The 18,648-nt window shown below is 34.6% G+C and overlaps 2 protein-coding genes across 2 annotated transcripts; both read left to right on the top strand.

Moving 5' to 3' along the window:
• Window positions 1–4,271: 4,271 nt before the first annotated feature.
• Window positions 4,272–8,041, top strand: LOC110724727 (floral homeotic protein DEFICIENS-like). Its single transcript, XM_021904177.1, has 7 exons — window positions 4,272–4,696; window positions 4,874–4,940; window positions 6,584–6,645; window positions 6,766–6,865; window positions 7,178–7,219; window positions 7,336–7,380; window positions 7,596–8,041. Exons 1-7 carry the CDS (start codon window positions 4,509–4,511, stop codon window positions 7,767–7,769), a joined length of 678 nt encoding a protein of 225 aa, XP_021759869.1. The 5' UTR covers window positions 4,272–4,508; the 3' UTR covers window positions 7,770–8,041.
• Window positions 8,042–11,245: 3,204 nt separating this feature from the next.
• Window positions 11,246–18,514, top strand: LOC110724726. Its single transcript, XM_021904176.1, has 7 exons — window positions 11,246–11,597; window positions 12,124–14,004; window positions 14,098–14,152; window positions 14,749–14,897; window positions 15,012–15,098; window positions 15,787–15,915; window positions 18,045–18,514. The coding sequence occupies exons 1-7, from the start codon at window positions 11,529–11,531 to the stop codon at window positions 18,144–18,146; spliced, it is 2,472 nt and encodes an 823-aa protein (XP_021759868.1). The 5' UTR covers window positions 11,246–11,528; the 3' UTR covers window positions 18,147–18,514.
• Window positions 18,515–18,648: the final 134 nt, after the last annotated feature.

Below are 18,648 nucleotides of genomic sequence, written 5' to 3'. Positions count from 1 at the left end.
GCCCGCATGAGCTCGCGGTCCTTGGAGGAGACGGCGATCATGAGAGGATCGTTCCTATTATCCCAAGAAGGCCTCTCCGCCTCCTCGCTATCCTCAGATTCGGTTAAGTAGCTGCTACTGCTACTTTGAACGTGACCGGCATCAGAGCCGGTTGGGGAGTTGGAGACCTCCTTATCAGAGCCTACCTGCTCTCTGGTCTCCTGGAGGGGAGCACTCTCTTCGTTTAAAATGCTATCACCCGGGGTGCTAGGAGCGCCCCCGGGTGAGCCTCTCTGCTCTACCTCTCCATGCTCTACTTCACCGCCTGAAGCTGGGACCTCAGGCGGCTGCTCATCTGAGCTCCCACTTCTGTAGTTGGGATCTCTGGCAGTAGACCGGATTCTGGCCATTGTGTCCTACACAGACACAGAGTCGGTCGATATGGGTGTTGAAAAAGGGTTGTCCCAAAGAACAGAGGCGGCAGACCCAGTTCTAGACTCGGCCGTACTAATAAACCGGCTGAGTTCACAGCTAGGTTCCGGGTATGGGTATAAGGGGTCCATCTACTTATGGGACCAATGAACAAAAATGCGAGTAAAAGACTCAAACGGAAATACATGAAAAAGCTAGAAAGAATAGAGACGGTACCTAGAAGAAAATCTGGAAATTCTCTGGGATGCTTGCGAAGACGCAGGCGGTTCAAAATCCGGCTGGGTTTCTCTGATTACCCTCTCGAAAATCTTTGGCTAGCTTGCAACGACCCAGACGGTCTATAGACCGGTTGCTCTCAACGAATCTCAACTCCGAATGCTCTCAACTCTCAAATTGCCGGCTGCTCTCAAATCTTCAGAAATTTGGCAAAGTTTGTAAATGAGAGCTCGGGGGACATCTTCTCCTATTTATAGAATTTGTCCCAGAAGGTGAAAAGTCGTGACTCTTCGCCTTCTGCTTTTCCATCCTTCAAAAGGAATCTGAAGAGTTTAAAAAAAAAAAAAAAAAAAAAAAAAAAAAAAACCCTTTCACCGGCGCCACGTGGCACCCTACCACGTCAGCACCAGTGAGGGGCAAATGTTTGGGGTAAAAATACCCTAAACACGTGGCCCAATGGCCTAGTGACACGTGGCATCCAGCCGTTGGTCAGCAGGGCTTCAATCCTCTGCTGACACGTGTCCTCTAAACCCTAAAAGGGGAACCATCCCTTCCCCACTATAAATAGTGGAAGGACCCTCATTAATGGGGGCTAGAACATTTGTTGTTCACATTGAATACTCCTCAAAGAGAAAAACACTTACCCCGAGCAATATTAATTGCAGAATTCTCCCATTACGCGAGAAGTAACTTCCACATTACGCGCATTCTACCTCCCGTATCTTTACTAACTTGATCGTCGGAGGCGGAGCTCCTACCCCCAGGAGTCTTCGTGATTTTGCAGGCACATGCGTCGAAGGGCATTCTTGGAATTGTAACTCTCCCGCAGGACACATCAAAAAACCCCGAAACAGATAGTACTGTACTTTTTATAAGGTAAACATAAGGAAGGATAGGAAATAATGAAACGATTTCATAATCATGTTAATCATATTGTGTGCATCAAATGTGCATGGTGTGCCTTATTTCCTAATTTCAATTTGCATTTATTGTTAAGTGGACCATCTCAACCAAAATTTAAAGCTGATGGGTGAAACCTAGGAATATGTTTTATACTCTGTCATTTATATATTTAATTTGTATGATTTTTAACATCACATAATTAATTAAGATGATATTTTGAAATAATTATATCTCACCCCAATAGACAATAGTTACTCTATCAACTGCATTAAAAGGTAATAATTAAGTAGAAGTTTCGACATAAAATTCAAAATTTCTCACTTTTTTGTTTGGAAAAACTTTTCATTTGATGCTAAAAAGTTCGAAGTGGTTCTTGTAGTAGTTAGATTTGTTGTAATCAAATACCATGCAAAACAAATAACAATTAAAGGTTTAGAATTGGAAAACAACTAATTTTATAAATAGCAGAAAATAAATGAGAGTTAATAAATAATAAAGGGTCCAATTTCACCAATCAAGCATTGAAATGAACTTAGCTTCTTAGCTTGAAAGGTAAGCAAGTGATGGGTACGTACAACTCCGTATAGCTTACCTCATTCGTTCTTTAATTTGTAATTTGTAATTTTCATTTTCCTTTTTAATTTCTTTGTTTGTGGGTCTTACAAAAATGACCGTTTAATAAATTGATGTGTTTGTTTTTATTTTATGATGCAAAATTAATTGATGTATTAGTAGAGTTATAAAGACTTGAGAAGACGTTTCAAAGTTCCCAAATGAGACCAGAAGTTCTATGAAATAATTGGATGGTTGGTGTTTGGTACAAACTAAGCTTCGTGTAAATTCTAATGTTAGCAATCTTAGCATGACAAAAGCTTTTTGTCCAACTTGTGCCATATCTAGCACTTTTGAAATTATTGCATTTTTTGTAATGAGCGTTATTAGCTATATTTGAGTTCAACTTCACTGACTATAAGTATATTAGAACGAATGAATTTGTGATTGTGATAAAGGAATATGCCGTCACTACAAAAAAAAATCAATATAGCATCAACTAAAATTTGTTGCTATTCACCAAAAATCCGTTGCCAACTCTATTTAGCAACGGGTTAGAAACAAAAATTTGTTGTTGTTAAAACGCTTGTTGCCATGGGATTTTGGAAACCAGTTGCAAAACAATTTTATTGCAATATTGCATCAATTTAAATATAGTTTTCATGATTGTTGCTGTTTTTGGTGGATTCGTTGCCAACTTTGGCAACAAATTACCATTGGTTGTTGCTAATTAGCAACAAATTATTAATGTCAGTTCCTAAAATAGCAACAAATTATTAATGTTGGTTCCTAAAAATAGCAACAAATCATTAATATTCGGCTCGACTTTGCATGTAAGACTCTTTGAATCCCCAGTCTTAAGAATCGCATTTGGTAGGAGTCGAACTTGCAACCTCAAAGTCAGATGGTGAATCTCTTACCAAATATACCAAGTACTATTTGTTTACTTATATGCATATAATTTATAATAAGTGAACAAAATATTAGAGACGAAATTGAAAATTTTGTCTCCAAATTAGGGACAAAATCAAAAATCCGTCTCTAAATTAGAGACGAAATTGAAATCCGTCTCTATTTGATGTCATTTTAGCAACAAATAATTTTATACATTACAGCAAAAAGTGGCTTACATATAAATTAATAACAATGTGTAACACAACTCGTTTCCAATGGCAACAAACAAAATAATGCGTTATCAATTAGCAACAATAATTCAGAAGACTTGTTTCTAATGGAAACAATTCAAAAATTCATTGTATTTGTTTGTTTCTAAATCAATACAAATAAAATATTTGTTGTCATAGTTTATTACTATTTGGCAACAAGAGAAAAATATGATACCGTCTAGTAACAACTAGTAAGACAATTTGTTTTAAAAAGCAACAAATCAAAAATATGTAGCCATTGTTTATTAAAAACTAAAGCATAAAATGTCGCTTTTAAAGTTTTAATTAGGCAATGAAAAAATTTAGATTCGTTGCTATTTAGCAACATTTTAAAAATCTGTTGTCAAACTTAGTTGCTAAAAAGCTTTTATTTTTGTAGTGAGTGTATATGAGAATAAGGGTAAGACAGGAGCAACCAACTTAAGGTTTAATAAAAGCAAATTAATTAAGTAAGCTTTTTAAAGTTACAATTGAAAGTAATACTCGGTGATTCAGTGTCCACTAAACTAGCGGTTTTAAACCATTTTCAATGTTCTTTTGAAGTGAAAAAGTATAGTGTCGTTACTACTTTCTCAAACAGGCCATCAAACCAAAAGTTATTTCTACATAAAACGCATCAAGCAATTATCACTTCTACTTGAACAAATCGCCAATTTTATCAAATAAGTGCTAATTCACCCATTAAAACGACGAAGTAAGAGAACTTAAGATGTGAATTCATGACAAACAATTATCAACACATATAAAGCACACATTGCGTACCCTCAGCGCCTATAATTTAGGCACGCTATAGGAGATTGTTAGAGATATCGGAAAATATGTGTGATATATTTTCCGATATCTCTAACAGATTTCGATATCTCTAACAGAGATTCATGATGAGGTCTAAGCCAACAACAAGAAAACAATCCTTTGGTGACATAGGTTACAAATCATAGTGATAATTGATTAAAACAAGACGTACGAAGTTGTAACCAAGTAAAAAACTTGTGACAATTCAATTCACCAAATTATAAACTGCAAAATGTTTCAGAATCTTTTTCTTAGAGTCCCACAAAAACTTTCACCAATTCAGCAAGTTTTTCCATTTTTGGAAATTCCCTCTCATTTCTTTCTCACCTCCTTTACTTCAATTAGTAACATCAATTTCTTTTCAGAATTGGGTGAACTAGAACCATAGAAAATAATTCAGTAAGAACAACAATAACATAAAATTTAGAGAGAGGAAAAAAAAGGTTTAAGCTAAAGAAATCATCAAAAATGGCGAGAGGAAAGATTCAGATTAAGAAAATAGAGAATCAAACTAATAGACAAGTTACTTATTCTAAGAGAAGAAATGGGCTTTTTAAGAAAGCTACTGAACTTGCTGTTCTTTGTGATGCTTCTGTTTCTATTATTATGATTTCTAGCTCTAATAAGCTTCATGAACAGCATAGCCCCGGAATCACGTATGTTTCTTGTTTCGGGTTTGTTTTTTCGTGATTGTCCAGGGTTAATAGTCACGTTGATAGTGTAATTTTTTAAGTCACTTTGAGATGATTAAATTAGTGTGGAGGTTGATGTATTGTTATTAATTTATTTTAGGGTGTTGATTTGATTTTTTTTTTTTTTTGGGATGTTTGCAGGCCCAAGCAGGTTTATGATAAGTATCAGAGGGATAGGGAGGTTGATCTTTGGGCCAAACAATATCAGGTCTGTTTAATTAATTTTTTTCTAATTATATGCGATTTTCAAGATTAAATTTTTAGGTTTTTTGGCTTTCATTTTGTGCAAAATGGCTTGTGTTTGATTGGATTTTTGTGTGACAATAAAAATTTGAGTACTAATATTGAGTTTGGAATTAGGGTTTTGCTCAATATTTTGTGAAATGACTTTTGACTTTAAAAATCATCAACATCTTGAAAAGAAGATTTTTATTTGGTCTTGTATCTTAAATCTTGATGAAATTATACTGGTTTTTCAAAGAATATATGTGCATAGAAGAATAATTTGGAATCTAATCTATAAGGTGCATAGACCATATCGAGGATTTCAGGGCAATTTTCTATGTACAATCAGTTGTATCTTGCATAAGGTAAGGTTCAAACAACAGTTCAACACTATTTTTAGCTCATTTGAAAGCTCTAAATAACCAAATCAGTAAAAAAAAAAAAAAAAAAAAATCTTTGGCTGTCCCTTGTAAGGTGCAATCGATTGTAAAGTGAAATAAAGTGAAGATTTGGCATACTTGGGATAATTCTTGGTAATTTGTTAAGTTGTTTACAAGGCTCCTTGTTTTTCCTTCATATAATTTATAATCAAACTTGGGTAGGTTTTTTGTACTACTATTAAGAGTTTCAAGGAGTGTGTATGAGACCCTTCTCTTAATAAAGAAACCTAAACTATAGAACCAAATAGGTAAAGAATGATCCAAATGGGAAACCGAATGATGTTGATAATGACTTGGTTGTCGCCTTCAATGGATAAGTTGGATAAGCCCACATCTTTTACAAGCAACAACCCATTCCTGAGGGCCATATTGTAGGTTCGAGCTACCGGGTATAGTTACTAGTCACAAGGAGGTAATATAACTTATATAAGGCTTTAATGGACACAATTACACTAGATATGTATAGAGTTTTAATTTTAAACTGTTGGCCTTATATTGACTACTAGTATTTTCTTAAGGAAAAATCTCTGTTTAGTCTGTTTTCATAAACCTGTGATCTGATAGTGATTAGCCTGTGTTTGTATAGAAACAATGTGCAAGTAGCAAAATATTCGATTTATTCAATTATGATTTGAAAGTCGAACTGATAATCTCTTTGGAGATCTTCTCTTTGACTTAGTTTAAAATAGACAAGTGGGGATACAAGCCATCAATAAACCATAATTGTATAGTTTCCTATACTCTTTCTGTCTTTTAAAATGTCTAGAGTAAGTCGTTACATTTCCTGTTATAATAGAATTATATATGTTAAAATTTCCAATTCGCCTCTACTTAATGACATGATCCAATTTTTATAAGCTCTTTTGTAATAGATAAATAAACATGTTATACTACTAACATAAGGGGTTGGAATAGTGTGCCAATTATTTTTAGAGGGATTAATGGAGTTATCTTTAGTAAGTTTTCTACTAAAAAATCGTTTACACATCGAAGTAAGATCATGATCAGTAAAGGAAGCTTCTTTGTTCGATTTTTGTACTTGAGTGATTAACTCTAAGTTGAAGGATCAACAGTTCTACTTAAACGCAATTTCAAAGATAAAAAGCACTATAAGACCAACTTGATACTTTAATTTGCAGTTATCTCTTTAGAATTATGAGCTTGATCAGGTTATATGTATGTGCAGAACATGCAAAAACAGCTGCAGGATCTGAATGAGATAAATAGAGGGCTTCAAAAGGATATCAGGTGTCGATTATTTTGGTTGTACATTGAAGTTTAACTGTTTCCTCATCCTATAGAATTTATGAATTATATTATTCTGGTTTCATTGATTTTGTTTCAACTGTGGGTTAATAATGTTGGCAGGCGAAGAATGGGAGATTGTTTGGAGGATTTGGCTATTGATGAATTGCGCTGTCTTGAAGAAGAGATGGTGAATGCTGTGAAGGTCATTCGTGAACGCAAGGTCTAAACTCATGTACTTCATATTTTCAGCTAAACAATATACACTATTCTATCTATTCTACAATGTTATACAAAATGTTGTCTGGTAGAGATCATTTGAACTTCTGATTTTACGAGTTGAATTGAGCATCAGTGATCAGTTTGAAAACTGTGATCATTTAGTAGGACTAATACGTAACATAGTTAAATTGAGAAAATCAGGGTAGTTTCGATCTTAGAATAGTTTGTTAACCTCTTCTTCTGATTTAAGTACATTGTAGATTCATAATGTGAGTTATTCATTAAACGAATTTGCCATTTTGTTAATTGACAGACTAAGAAGATTGACAACAATATTGACACTTCGAAGAAAAAGGTCAGTCCGATTTTATGATTTCCTTTCATTCTTAAAATTTGGTTGATGTTCTTATCCTTGTCTACCTATGTACTTAACTTCAGATTATTTCTTCTTTTTTTTGCATTATGTACTAGGTGCGAAATTCTCAAGAAATACACAGGAGCCTCCTGCAAGAATTTGTAAGCATATCACACTATAATCTACCTTATACACCCTTAATGATTTTTTGTTTCAAGTGTATTAGGATTTGACTGTAGAAGTTTAAGTCATTCTCTGTTGGGACAAATTGTGATTAACTGCATTTTCCTGCTTTTGGATGTCTATAAGAAAACTACCTAAACGAGAAAACGTCCAGAAGTTCTGCTTGGTTACTCTTGAATTTTTATTTTGGCAGGATATTCCGAAGGAGGAATCACAGTATGGATTGGTTGATAATGGGGAGTACAATCATGTGCTTGGATATAACGATGACAATCGTATACTTGCTTTGCGATTGCAGCCGTGTCAGCCTAATCTTCATGCTGGTGCAGGGTCAGGATCATGTGTTACAACTTACACATTGCTTTGAAGCTTTAAGTATCACCAGTCTCATGTTCTGAGTTCATGACAACTTCAGATTATTAGCTAGTTTGTGTTTGTACTCTGTAGTATCTAATGAATCAGTAAGTCTAATATTTGCAGTGTAATTTGTGTGTTATTGTGAAGCTAAATTTAATGGCAGAACTTGAGTTGTCTCGTTGCTTGAATCATTGTAAGAAAGTGATGGTACTTTATTGAAATATTATCTAGATATGGTGAATGTTTGTGGATGACTTGTTAAAAGTTGTTTTTATTGTTGAAGAGTGATATGTTGAGTTGAGAGAGAATGGCAAGAGCTTAAGGACTGACATATTATGCATCTCGCTTCTCTTGATGCCTGTATAATAAGTGTATCAATAAAGATGACATTGGATTGTGTCGCACAAAGCCATATTATCACATCATTTAGAAATGACATTCCACGACTCGTGGCGCGGCGTGATGTCAATGACAAAATGGCTTGAAACATTTAAGGTTTTTTTTAGCCTTTTTTATAATCGAAATTACAGTTGCCATTAATAAAAGTCTCTAACTCACAAAATTGCTCCAATCAAAAGTTAATCAACTTTACTTTTGTACTTATATATCTATATAAAAAAAATGTTAATCATTCATCAGTCATCAACCAAGAAGACAAACTGTAAAAAAAAAAATGATGGTAGCAAATAGCCAAATAAAGGACATGTATTGGGCCTGACCCAGGTACGGTCCAACGATTAAAAAACTAGCAGAAAGGATAATAGTATCCTTCTATGGTATCAAGTTCATTTCTTCTAAACAAGTTCTTCATAGTTCGTATTCCTATTAATCTATTATGGATTTTATATAAATTTGTCATCAAAATATTTGCTATAAAAATACAAATACATGGAGAAAAGCATAATTTTAAAATTCCTTATATCTTTTTACTTTATAAAAAGTATTTATAACAACTCTAACTTGATTGATGAAGGGGTGGTTTTCAGCTTGGGGAAGCATACTGCCGCTTTAGTCATAACTTATAACAAAGAGTTAAGGTTATCCCCAAAATTCCCCTCAAACAACTCATTGTTTTTTTTTTTTTCAAAATGAAATTTCATGTGCAAAATATGAGGGGCCCTTTTAGCTCATTGCAGCATACTTTTAGACTTAAGCCCTATTCTCATGAGATTATTTTCAGTTCAACTCTAATACGTTCAATTCAGTTCAGTTTAACTCAGTCCAATCAATGAGAACATGCCCTTACTGGGAGGAAAATTCTGAGTTGCTCTACTCAAAGCAAAGGGTTAGAGTTATCCCCAAGATACCCTCACACAACTCATTGATTTTTGTTTCAACAAACATAATATGCGCACATATAAATTTTTTAAAAAGAATTCAAATAAATTTAAATTTCTCACAATTCAATGATGCTCTAACATTATGGGAATATTCTTCACCTTGAAATCCTGTCTAGATATGATACAAAATTTTCAATCACTCCATATACACTTGAATAAGTGAATGAGATTTGTGGGTGGAGCAGTTTTAGAGTACTTACTAATGTGCCACGCACGGTTTTACTAATAAATTATAACGAATTATTAATTTAATAATAATTTACAAAAAGAAAAATACGTCTTTCTTAACTAATACTCGTATAAAATATTATTCAAAAAAAAAAAAATACTCGTATAAAATAACTTAACTTGAAATTAAAATTGTACCTCTACCAAATATGTTAAGCTTATTAATAGGTTAGACTTTCTAAAAAAATTTGAAATACATTTACTGACTATGAGGTTGTATTACTTGTATATACAAAAATCAAAAAATTAGTTTATTACCCATAATTAAGGCCCTGTTTGATTCACCTTAATTTTGCTGAACTGAAATTATTTTTACTGAATAGAACTTATTTTTACTGAACTGAACTTATTTTTACTGAACTGAAATTATTTTTACTGAACTTAAATTATTTTTACTAAACTGAAATTATTTTTACTGATTTTTAATTATGATTCTTCTTTAAGAAAACTGAATTTTACTGAACTGAACTTATTTTTACTGAACTGAAATTATTTTTACTGAACTGAAATTAATTTTACTGAATTGAACTTATTTTTACTGAACTGAAATTATTTTTACTTAATATTATTTTTTTAAGGTGAAGAGAGCAGGGCCTAAGATTAGAAGATACTAAAATCTTTTATTACTATTATCAATAACTTTATACTAAAGGCGAAACTAGGAATGACACATGTCATCTCCTGGTTAAAAAATTTCCCTCCAAAAGTTTTTTTTTATTTTATTTTATTTTATTTTTAATTTTTAATTTTTTTTTGGCCAAAGCTTCTTAGAGAAGTTTTTAATACAAACTATGCAATAATATCTCATTTCCTATTTAATAAGTGTATTCTATTTGTACACATTCAAATAAAGATATTCCTTATTTTTTTATACAATAATATGTAATAATAGTTTGATATCTATAACTTTGTAATGTAATTCATAGTTATTTTTATTAGTCGTGCATATATTATTCTCTCTAATTTCTTTAGTATGATGAATTTTTATTTATTTATTTATTTTATTTTATTTTTTTTGTAATTACAGAACTTTCATCCTATTTTGCAATTAGGTATAACTTTTTATAATTAAATAATAGTGTTAAACTAATGATAAGCATTAAGTATTAAAAATTACCGTGCATGGCACGGGATTTAACCTAGTAATCTATAAAGTTAGTAAAGGACAATAGAAAGAAAAAAAAAGGGAGAATATTTTTTATGGAAATGGTTTTGGAGTATAGAAACAACATTAAGAAGTGACACAATATCTGTCAAATCTGGTGTTCCATTCAATTATATACGAGTACTGTGTCACTTCTTACTTGACGGCGCATTAACAATTAATAAAGATTTTAGAAGTTAGATCATTTATTTCAATTTTACATTCGAGACGAACTAATTTAAGTAACCAAATTTCCTTTTTTGATAAAGAGTGAAACATACCATTAAACTTCAATCATGTGCCATTAAAGTTCTAAAACAAAAATCTTTTTAGATAATAAAATCAAAATTACTTCACAATTTTTTCGTCTCACCTGGCATATAACAATTAAAAACTATAAGACTCCACCCTCGCCTGAGGTACAATAGCTAAAACTATAATATCACATTCTCACCTGACATGTAACACCTAAGGGCCTCTGTTCACATTTAATTTCAGTTCAGTTCAGCTCAGTTCAGTTCAACTCATTTTAATAAATGTAAACATGCCCTAAGACTACCAACACTCCATCTCCACATACGGTAGCACTCGTCTCCCCATAACCAATTCCGATATCAAAAATTGATGTTGAGGATCTTTTAAGAGATTTTCCAAATCAAAAATCAACCAAATTGATAAACACAAAATCACCTCAATGGTTGCTTTTGACCCAAACCAAGACCACCACCTCTTCTTCATCTAATCAAACCATTAACACTAATAACAGTACATGAACCAAACATTAGAGTAGAGACGTAGAGTATTATTGGTGTTTAGTGTTTACTTCATCTTCCTCAAATTTCTCAATTCCGTTAAACTCAGTAACTAAATTCCGTGATAAACATAAACGTTTTTTTGGTTTTTCTCTCTCCTCTTAGCGAACCTCCCGCCTCCTGTCTCAATCTTTTTCTCTCTCTAAAAAAATTTGGGGTTTTTTGCAATTTCTCTCTCCTCAAACCTCCATTAAACCCCGCCAAATTAAAACCTCCATTGAAGGAGGAAGAGAAGAGTGAGAGAAATGGGAGCTCTTGCTCTTCCTTCGCCTTGGATTCCTGAAGATGACCTTAGGCTTAAGAATGCAATCGAGGTACCACTTTTTTCAAATTTCCCTTTTTATTTTACTATTGAAATTGATGTTCTACTATTTGTTTGTTGGATTTGATTGTTTATTTTTTGGGAATTCGATGAATTTTCTGTATTTGGGTCTTTTAATTTTCTGTAATTGAGGGTTTGATGCATTTTTTTATTACTTTGTATGATTTCGGTTTTTGGGTGTGTGATTGGAATTATGACTCTTGATTTTGTGTTCTTTATTTGGGTAATTTGAGTTTCGAATTGATTATCGTTTCCAATTGATTCGAGTTTATGATTCTAATTTTTGGTGGTGATCATAAAGATTTGATTTTGGGTGGGAAATTAGGGTATTCGGAGTTGAAATTAGGGTATTAGGAGTTGAAATTAGGGTTTAGGGTTTAAGGTATATGTGTAATTAGTGATTAAGAATGAATTGTTGCTGTTTGTTTGCGTAATGAATTGTTGCTGTTTGTTTACGGCATGTTATGATTTTGTTTTTACCGATTATGTGAATGTTGAGTGTTTTGCATTTTTTTTAGGCTGGTGCTTCCTTGGAATCACTAGCGAAGGGTGCCGTGCAATTTTCACGGAGATTTACTATTAAGGAATTGCAAGATAGGTGGCTTGCTCTTCTTTACGATCCTATTATATCGACGAGAGCTGCTGAACAAATGGTGGAGTTAGAACGTTCTTCATCGAATCTTGCTTCAAAATCTAACAGAGCTGATAATACGAAAGGAGCTAAAAATGCCCATGGGAAGAGGAGGGCTGAAAGTGTACGTAGATGTTATTATGCTATGAGGAAAAGAATATGCAATGAGCCTCATAACCAGGGTGATTTGGCTTTTCTCGTTGGAACTAGTGATAGTTGTTTTATGAATGGGGCTGAAGCTCCAGTCCCAGACGACATACTTGGAGATCCAATGGCTGGTCATTTTGGGCTCGGGGAATATGAACATGTTGATTTTGATGAGTTGCGTAATGAATTTCCTCAAGTCACGAGAGGTGGTGCTCCATCTTGTGGGGCTAGTGAGTTTCCCACTCAGCAACATAATACATTTGAAGATCATATGGAGCATAACACTTTGCTACTGCATAATGCGTCTTCCAAAGAACTTCCTGGTCATAGTATGTTTGAAGGAAACAATATTCAAGTAAATCCTGATTGCAATCGTAAAGACATCATGTGTTCTGGTTTTGAAGGAAACACAACCTTTAATCTATCTATACCTGAGAGTGAAGCTCAATATCATTTGCAGTACACATCTCCACCCCCTGCAATGCCTGATTGGAAACCAATTGATGGCATGTCAGTGCCAGAAATGCCTGATGATATAAGCATTAGGGGAAAAAATATACACATAGGAGATCCTTTTGTTAACGATGATGCTGGAGGAACATCTGAGTATGGTGTTATGCACACAGATCCCGATTTGACCAATCAATTACCAGGTGATGACTTGGAAAATCCGGGAGGTTGCACTGAGGGCATTTTTGCAGACTTTGAATTCACAAGTGATGTGTTAAATCTACTCTTGTTAGACTCCCCTAACGATGTTAATGAAGATGACAGATTGCCCAATGTGTTTGAAACGAAAGAGTCATCTGCTACAGACGTATATATTGATATCCCGAGTAATACAGGTCCATTTGAAAAAAATGATGTTGATTCTCACATGGGTGGCAGTAATTTTCAAAATAGTTTAGAAACTCAAATGCCTACATCAACTGCATATGTCAACTCTGAGTTCCCGGAATATTGTAATGGTGTTATTTGCTGCGTATTAAACACCGAGGATCCTGAAATTCCATGTAACGACCATATTGTTTTTCCTAGTAAGCCACGGTCAGCATCTTCCAGTAGAAGAACTCAGAGTGAGGCTTATAACCTATCATTACATGGTAAGGATAGCACTGGCACTCAATCTAGTGCAAAAGGTCTAAGCACAATGAAGAGAGAACAGAAACGGTTTGGTGAATCACGTCAAGCTTCTCAGACACGAGGTCTTGATGTGGGACATAATCGTGCTGTTAATGAGCCTGGGGTTAAATTTGAGACATCTAGGCCTGAAACATTTAATGGCCCCAGGAGTTCTAGTAGTGGCCCTGGAGCTCCATGTCAAAGTAGTCAGGGAGTAAAGAACGAACCTTTAGAACTTCCATTGTCTAGACAGCCTGGCTGCAGTGTTGCTGAGAAATCAAGTCATCTCTCAGATGTGGGCCATATACACACTGCTATTGGGGGAACTTCTCAGGATGGCCAGACATCACTGGCCCTTAAAAACCAGGAATCACACACCCTGGGATCTGCGGATGGTATGGCTGCAGAACCTGGTATAGATTCATTATTATCTGACCCTGAAGAGCTATTCTCCGAGAGTGATACTGACATTCCTTATTTTTCTGATGTTGAAGCAATGGTACTATTCAAATTCTGTTAGCAATGTATGGTATTGCTGTAAAGTTTTATTTTTCCCCATCATTTCCTCTAATCAATTGCTTTTTTGTGCCAGATACTTGATATGGACTTGGGTCCAGAAGATCAGGATTTTTTCTGCAGTAAAGAAGGTACAATGAATTAGCTTGGACCTTCTGTTTCTGCCAATGTTTTGTTTACATTCCTCCCCTAAATATTTAATTTTTATTGCCAACACTAGTTTTTAGTTGAAAGTTCATCTATAGGTCAGCATGCTCTACTTTTTTTTTGACACAACTGAGATTGTTGTTAAACATTTTCTTTTTAGGGCAGTCTTTTCATCCTTTAACATCACCTATATTTGAGTACTATTGACCTCAATCCGGGCTTTTGTGGTCCTCCCTTGGCCTTGTCTGTCTTTGGGTTGCAATTATAGAGCATTTAACTTAACCAAAAGATGCATATTTTGTTTTGAGGCATTTCAACTATCTGGGCAATCAGTATCATGCACATGATTTTTTGACAAGTGGTTACTGATGTCACATTTGCAATGTACCTCCCTTTGCACCTGAAAATTTAATATTACTGCTACTGCTTGAAATCTGTGAGGAAATACCTTTCCCCCTTACCATGCCATTGCCATCTATACTCTTTAAATTATATCTAATTTTATATAATTGTTAATTTAATTTTCTGTCAAACAATAGTTTTTGTATTTATTTGTTTTATTGATTCTGTTTATTTTCAGTTGCAAAATATCAGCATGAGGATGTGAAGAGGGCGATCATAAGGTTGGAGCAAAATGCACATTCATATATGCAGAGAGCCATATCATCACATGGTGCAATTGCAATATTATATGGTCGGCACTCGAAGCATTACATTAAGAAACCTGAGGTACTTTGTTTGGCTTCTGTTTCTCATCCTTTTTGCTGCATCCTAGTTGACAATTGCCATCTTTTTGGCTGTATCTACTTGACTTGTGACCCTCATACCTTGCTTGAATTGTAGGTCTTGCTTGGAAGAGCAACAGGGGATGTTATGGTTGACATTGACTTAGGCAGAGAAGGGCGTGCAAATAAGATATCAAGGCGACAGGTGAGATTTCCTGTAAACTCATGTTGTTGAAGATACTTATCCTTATGGCAATATGTTGTATATCAACCATGGCTTTTTATTATATTTTATTTTCTACTTTTTCTTTTGAGCTGATTATATATTTTCATTTGTTATCGATAATGCTTTTGTCTATAGTGCTAAAATGGTATACTACCAATGTTAAATTAAGAGGTTTAGTAGTCTATTTATTCAAGCTTTGGTCTCTTCCATAGATTTTCTTTTTTGTTGGTTGCTGTACCTAGGGCTTTGCAGTCCTCTGTTTTCTTCTTTGGGTTGGAGTGGTGGGGGTGGGAGGAAGTTCGTGTGCTGCTATAGAGTATAGGTTTGTAGCTTGTTGGCCTTGTCCACAATGCACAATTCCCTCTTAATTCCTTTAATTTATGATAACTGAATAGATTTATGCCGAGGAAGGTATATGAGGAGTGCAAACAAAATGGAATAGGCTAAATTTCATGATCAAAGCCTGTAAATCTACCATCTGCTGAACTGTTATTGCTGATTCTGAAACTTTTGCCAATCCTTGTTTTCAGTATTTTTGTTCACATTGGAAAATGTTGCTTGTCTGATCAAGCATCGTTTCTCTTTCTTATGCTCTTTCACGTATTCATCTCTGCACCTTGAGGACTTATGATGTGGCATTGTGGTTGTTGAATTGTTTATGACCCAGGCAATTATAAAGATGGACAAAGATGGAGCTTTTAATATAAAGAATACTGGAAAATGTTCAATCTATGTAAATAGCAAGGAAGTCTTCCCTGGGCAAAGTCTTGGTCTGCACTCAAATTGCTTGATTGAGGTATTTAACTATACATTATTTTAAATGTGCGCTTGATTCTATTCCTTGTATCTGTAATGTGACTAATGTCTGCAGATGGCAGATGTAATTAACTAACCCAATCTTTTCCAAATCTTGTAATTCCCAAAATGGTAGCTGATTCGGGACTAGGAGCAACCCAGCTTAGATCGACCCAATTTCACTCGAATTGCCTTGATTCGACAGACCAAAACCAATTATGACCTGAATTTAGGTGTCCCAAATTTAAAGCAAATCCGACTTGACCGAACATTTCATCTTACTTTGCTACTTATAATTTTTGTTGCTTTGTAGACTTTTATTGCATTGTAAATCTTAGGAACCTTGACGTAGGGAAGTAATATATCTCTTAGATGGAATTGAATGAAGTACACATCTTAGACTTAATGATGGTTTGGTACTTTGGTTGAATGACTCAGCAACTACATAGTCGTCTATGCCAGATACACATTTTTGAATGATGTTGATATTGGGTGTAAATATAAAGCTTTGAACTAGAGGGAAAGTATGCATTTAGTCATCGTCAATAATACTGTTATATTTAGTCAGCTGCTTTATAAATGTAAAAATTGCAATCTACGGAGTATAAAATTAGGTTCATTATGAATAACTAGTAACCTAAATTTTATAGCGTAGAAGCACACGAATGTAACACGAAAAATCTGCAAAAGCATTGGATTATGTAACATTCAGGTTTCTTTTAATGGTTAATCCAACTTAAAATACATCTGTAAAAATCTGATGCCTTATAAAGTATATTATAATTCAAAATGTCTTAGATACGGACTTGATATTTGCTGATACGACTTCCCCTGAATCCTGATAATATTTAATCATCTTAATTCCGATCTACCCTTAGTAGCACAGACTTGATTCAGAAAAAAACTTAATGTTGATTGGATGGAATAGTTACCCAAGTCAACATAGACGTGATGGACCTAACTTGATATAAACCCAATCTGACACCGATCAAAGCCTTATGGTCGTGCCTGACCTGACCCAATATATACAAACCTGAACTTGAATTGATCCGAACCTTGGGCAGTATGAACCCATTTCTGATTGACTGGAAACGAGCCATATGACCTGTAAAGGCAGGTCTAGCTATAAATTTCCATCAAAGATCTATCTCTCCCTGAAGAGAATCGGTTATATAGCATGTTTTTGGCAGCTAAACTAGCTCATGGCATGTTTCTAATAGTTATGGTACATCAGTACATGGGGGGTTCTGATTGTCTCAGTCTTTATAGGGCAAGTCATTCTACCAGGAAAGAGTTGTTAGTTGTTTCTGCAATCCCATTATGTGAAATACACTCTCTCCCCTCGCAATTCCATGCACCCTATCGGCCTATCCTGATTTCTTTCTGTTTCCACTGTTATCGCTAAAAAAAAAGTCTATGAGAGAGGGTGGGGGGAAGCTGAGATTTGGGTAGTTTGACAGCTGTTTTTGGATAAGAACCAAGTCACCAACTTTCACACAGGGTTTAGTAAGCATAATTTGGCAGTTTCTGTCCTACATGGAGCACAAATAAGCAATGATATAGCAAGTGTGGGAGGAGAGTGACTGGAGCATGTAAGGAGGATGACAAGAGATGAAGTAAAGGGAAAAATAGCATATCATCATCATCATCAAACTTGGGCAACAAAGATATGGAATAGTTCTAAATTATTCCATCTTCCTGTCTATATTTGATTATAATTTGTTTCGTTTTCTGGGTGGTAGTCAGATAGGCCCTAGGTACTATGCAAAGTCACTTCTATCTTCTGAGACATAAAATAGACCGTCCTATGTATGTTGCACTAGCAGCAAGAGGTTATAGTTTCTCTTTGTAAATTTCTGTTCTGGTTTTGTTATTAACATTGAGTAATTTGCTCACTGACTGACTGATTTGTTTGTGGGTGATGTTGTGTTACTTCAAGATAATTGTGTCACCATAATTAAATATGCCCTGACTGGTATTGTTTTGAGATAGTTGGCCGCCTCTGTTTAATTGTTTTTGTTTCATTATTTGTTCATTTTAACAATGCAGTCAAGACTTACTTTAGCTGGTAGTGTTGTACTAGATGGTTACGAAATGCAAGCTTAACATACATTTTGGATTTATCTGCAGATTAGGGGAATGCCATTCATATTTGAGACAAGCCAGACTCGAGTAAAGCAATATTTGGATAATGCTACCCGGAAACTTGAGGACAAGAAGGTGAATATCTAAAGAGTTTGATGACCACTGGAGGTGCTTGTTTTACTGCACTTTCTTGGTTTATATTTTTTACTTTAGCCTCTTAGGTCTTTGTATCTACCCTGCTGACTGCGTAGAGGATTAGGTGATGTTTAGAAGTAGGCCTGTAAATTGTATGCTTAACTTGAAATAGTAGGATAACTATCAAAAGTCATTGTCTTCATTCAAATCCTCCATTTTTTGCTACTGCTGCCCCACGTTCAAAGTGAAATTAGATTTATTAAATCACAATGGATTATCCTTCTTTGTATCTATAAACCAGAAGGCTAAAGAGCGTGATGTTGTGGTCTGGTTGTATTTGAACTCTATGGAAGTATGGATATGGTCTTGGTTCACTGTGATACTCCCTGTAGTTAGAACTATGAAGCTCTTTCTAGCATGGCATGATGTCCATTCGGAAAGTCGGAGGTAGTAGAGAGATTGTGGGCAGAAGATCGAACACGCGTATTACCTTAATGAAGTTTGGCATAACAAA

This window comes from Chenopodium quinoa, unplaced genomic scaffold (assembly GCF_001683475.1).
Source record: "Chenopodium quinoa cultivar QQ74 unplaced genomic scaffold, ASM168347v1, whole genome shotgun sequence".
Lineage (NCBI taxonomy): Eukaryota > Viridiplantae > Streptophyta > Magnoliopsida > Caryophyllales > Amaranthaceae > Chenopodium > Chenopodium quinoa.
Note: the sequence above shows the minus strand (reverse complement) of the source record. Positions and strands in the feature narration are given on the sequence as shown.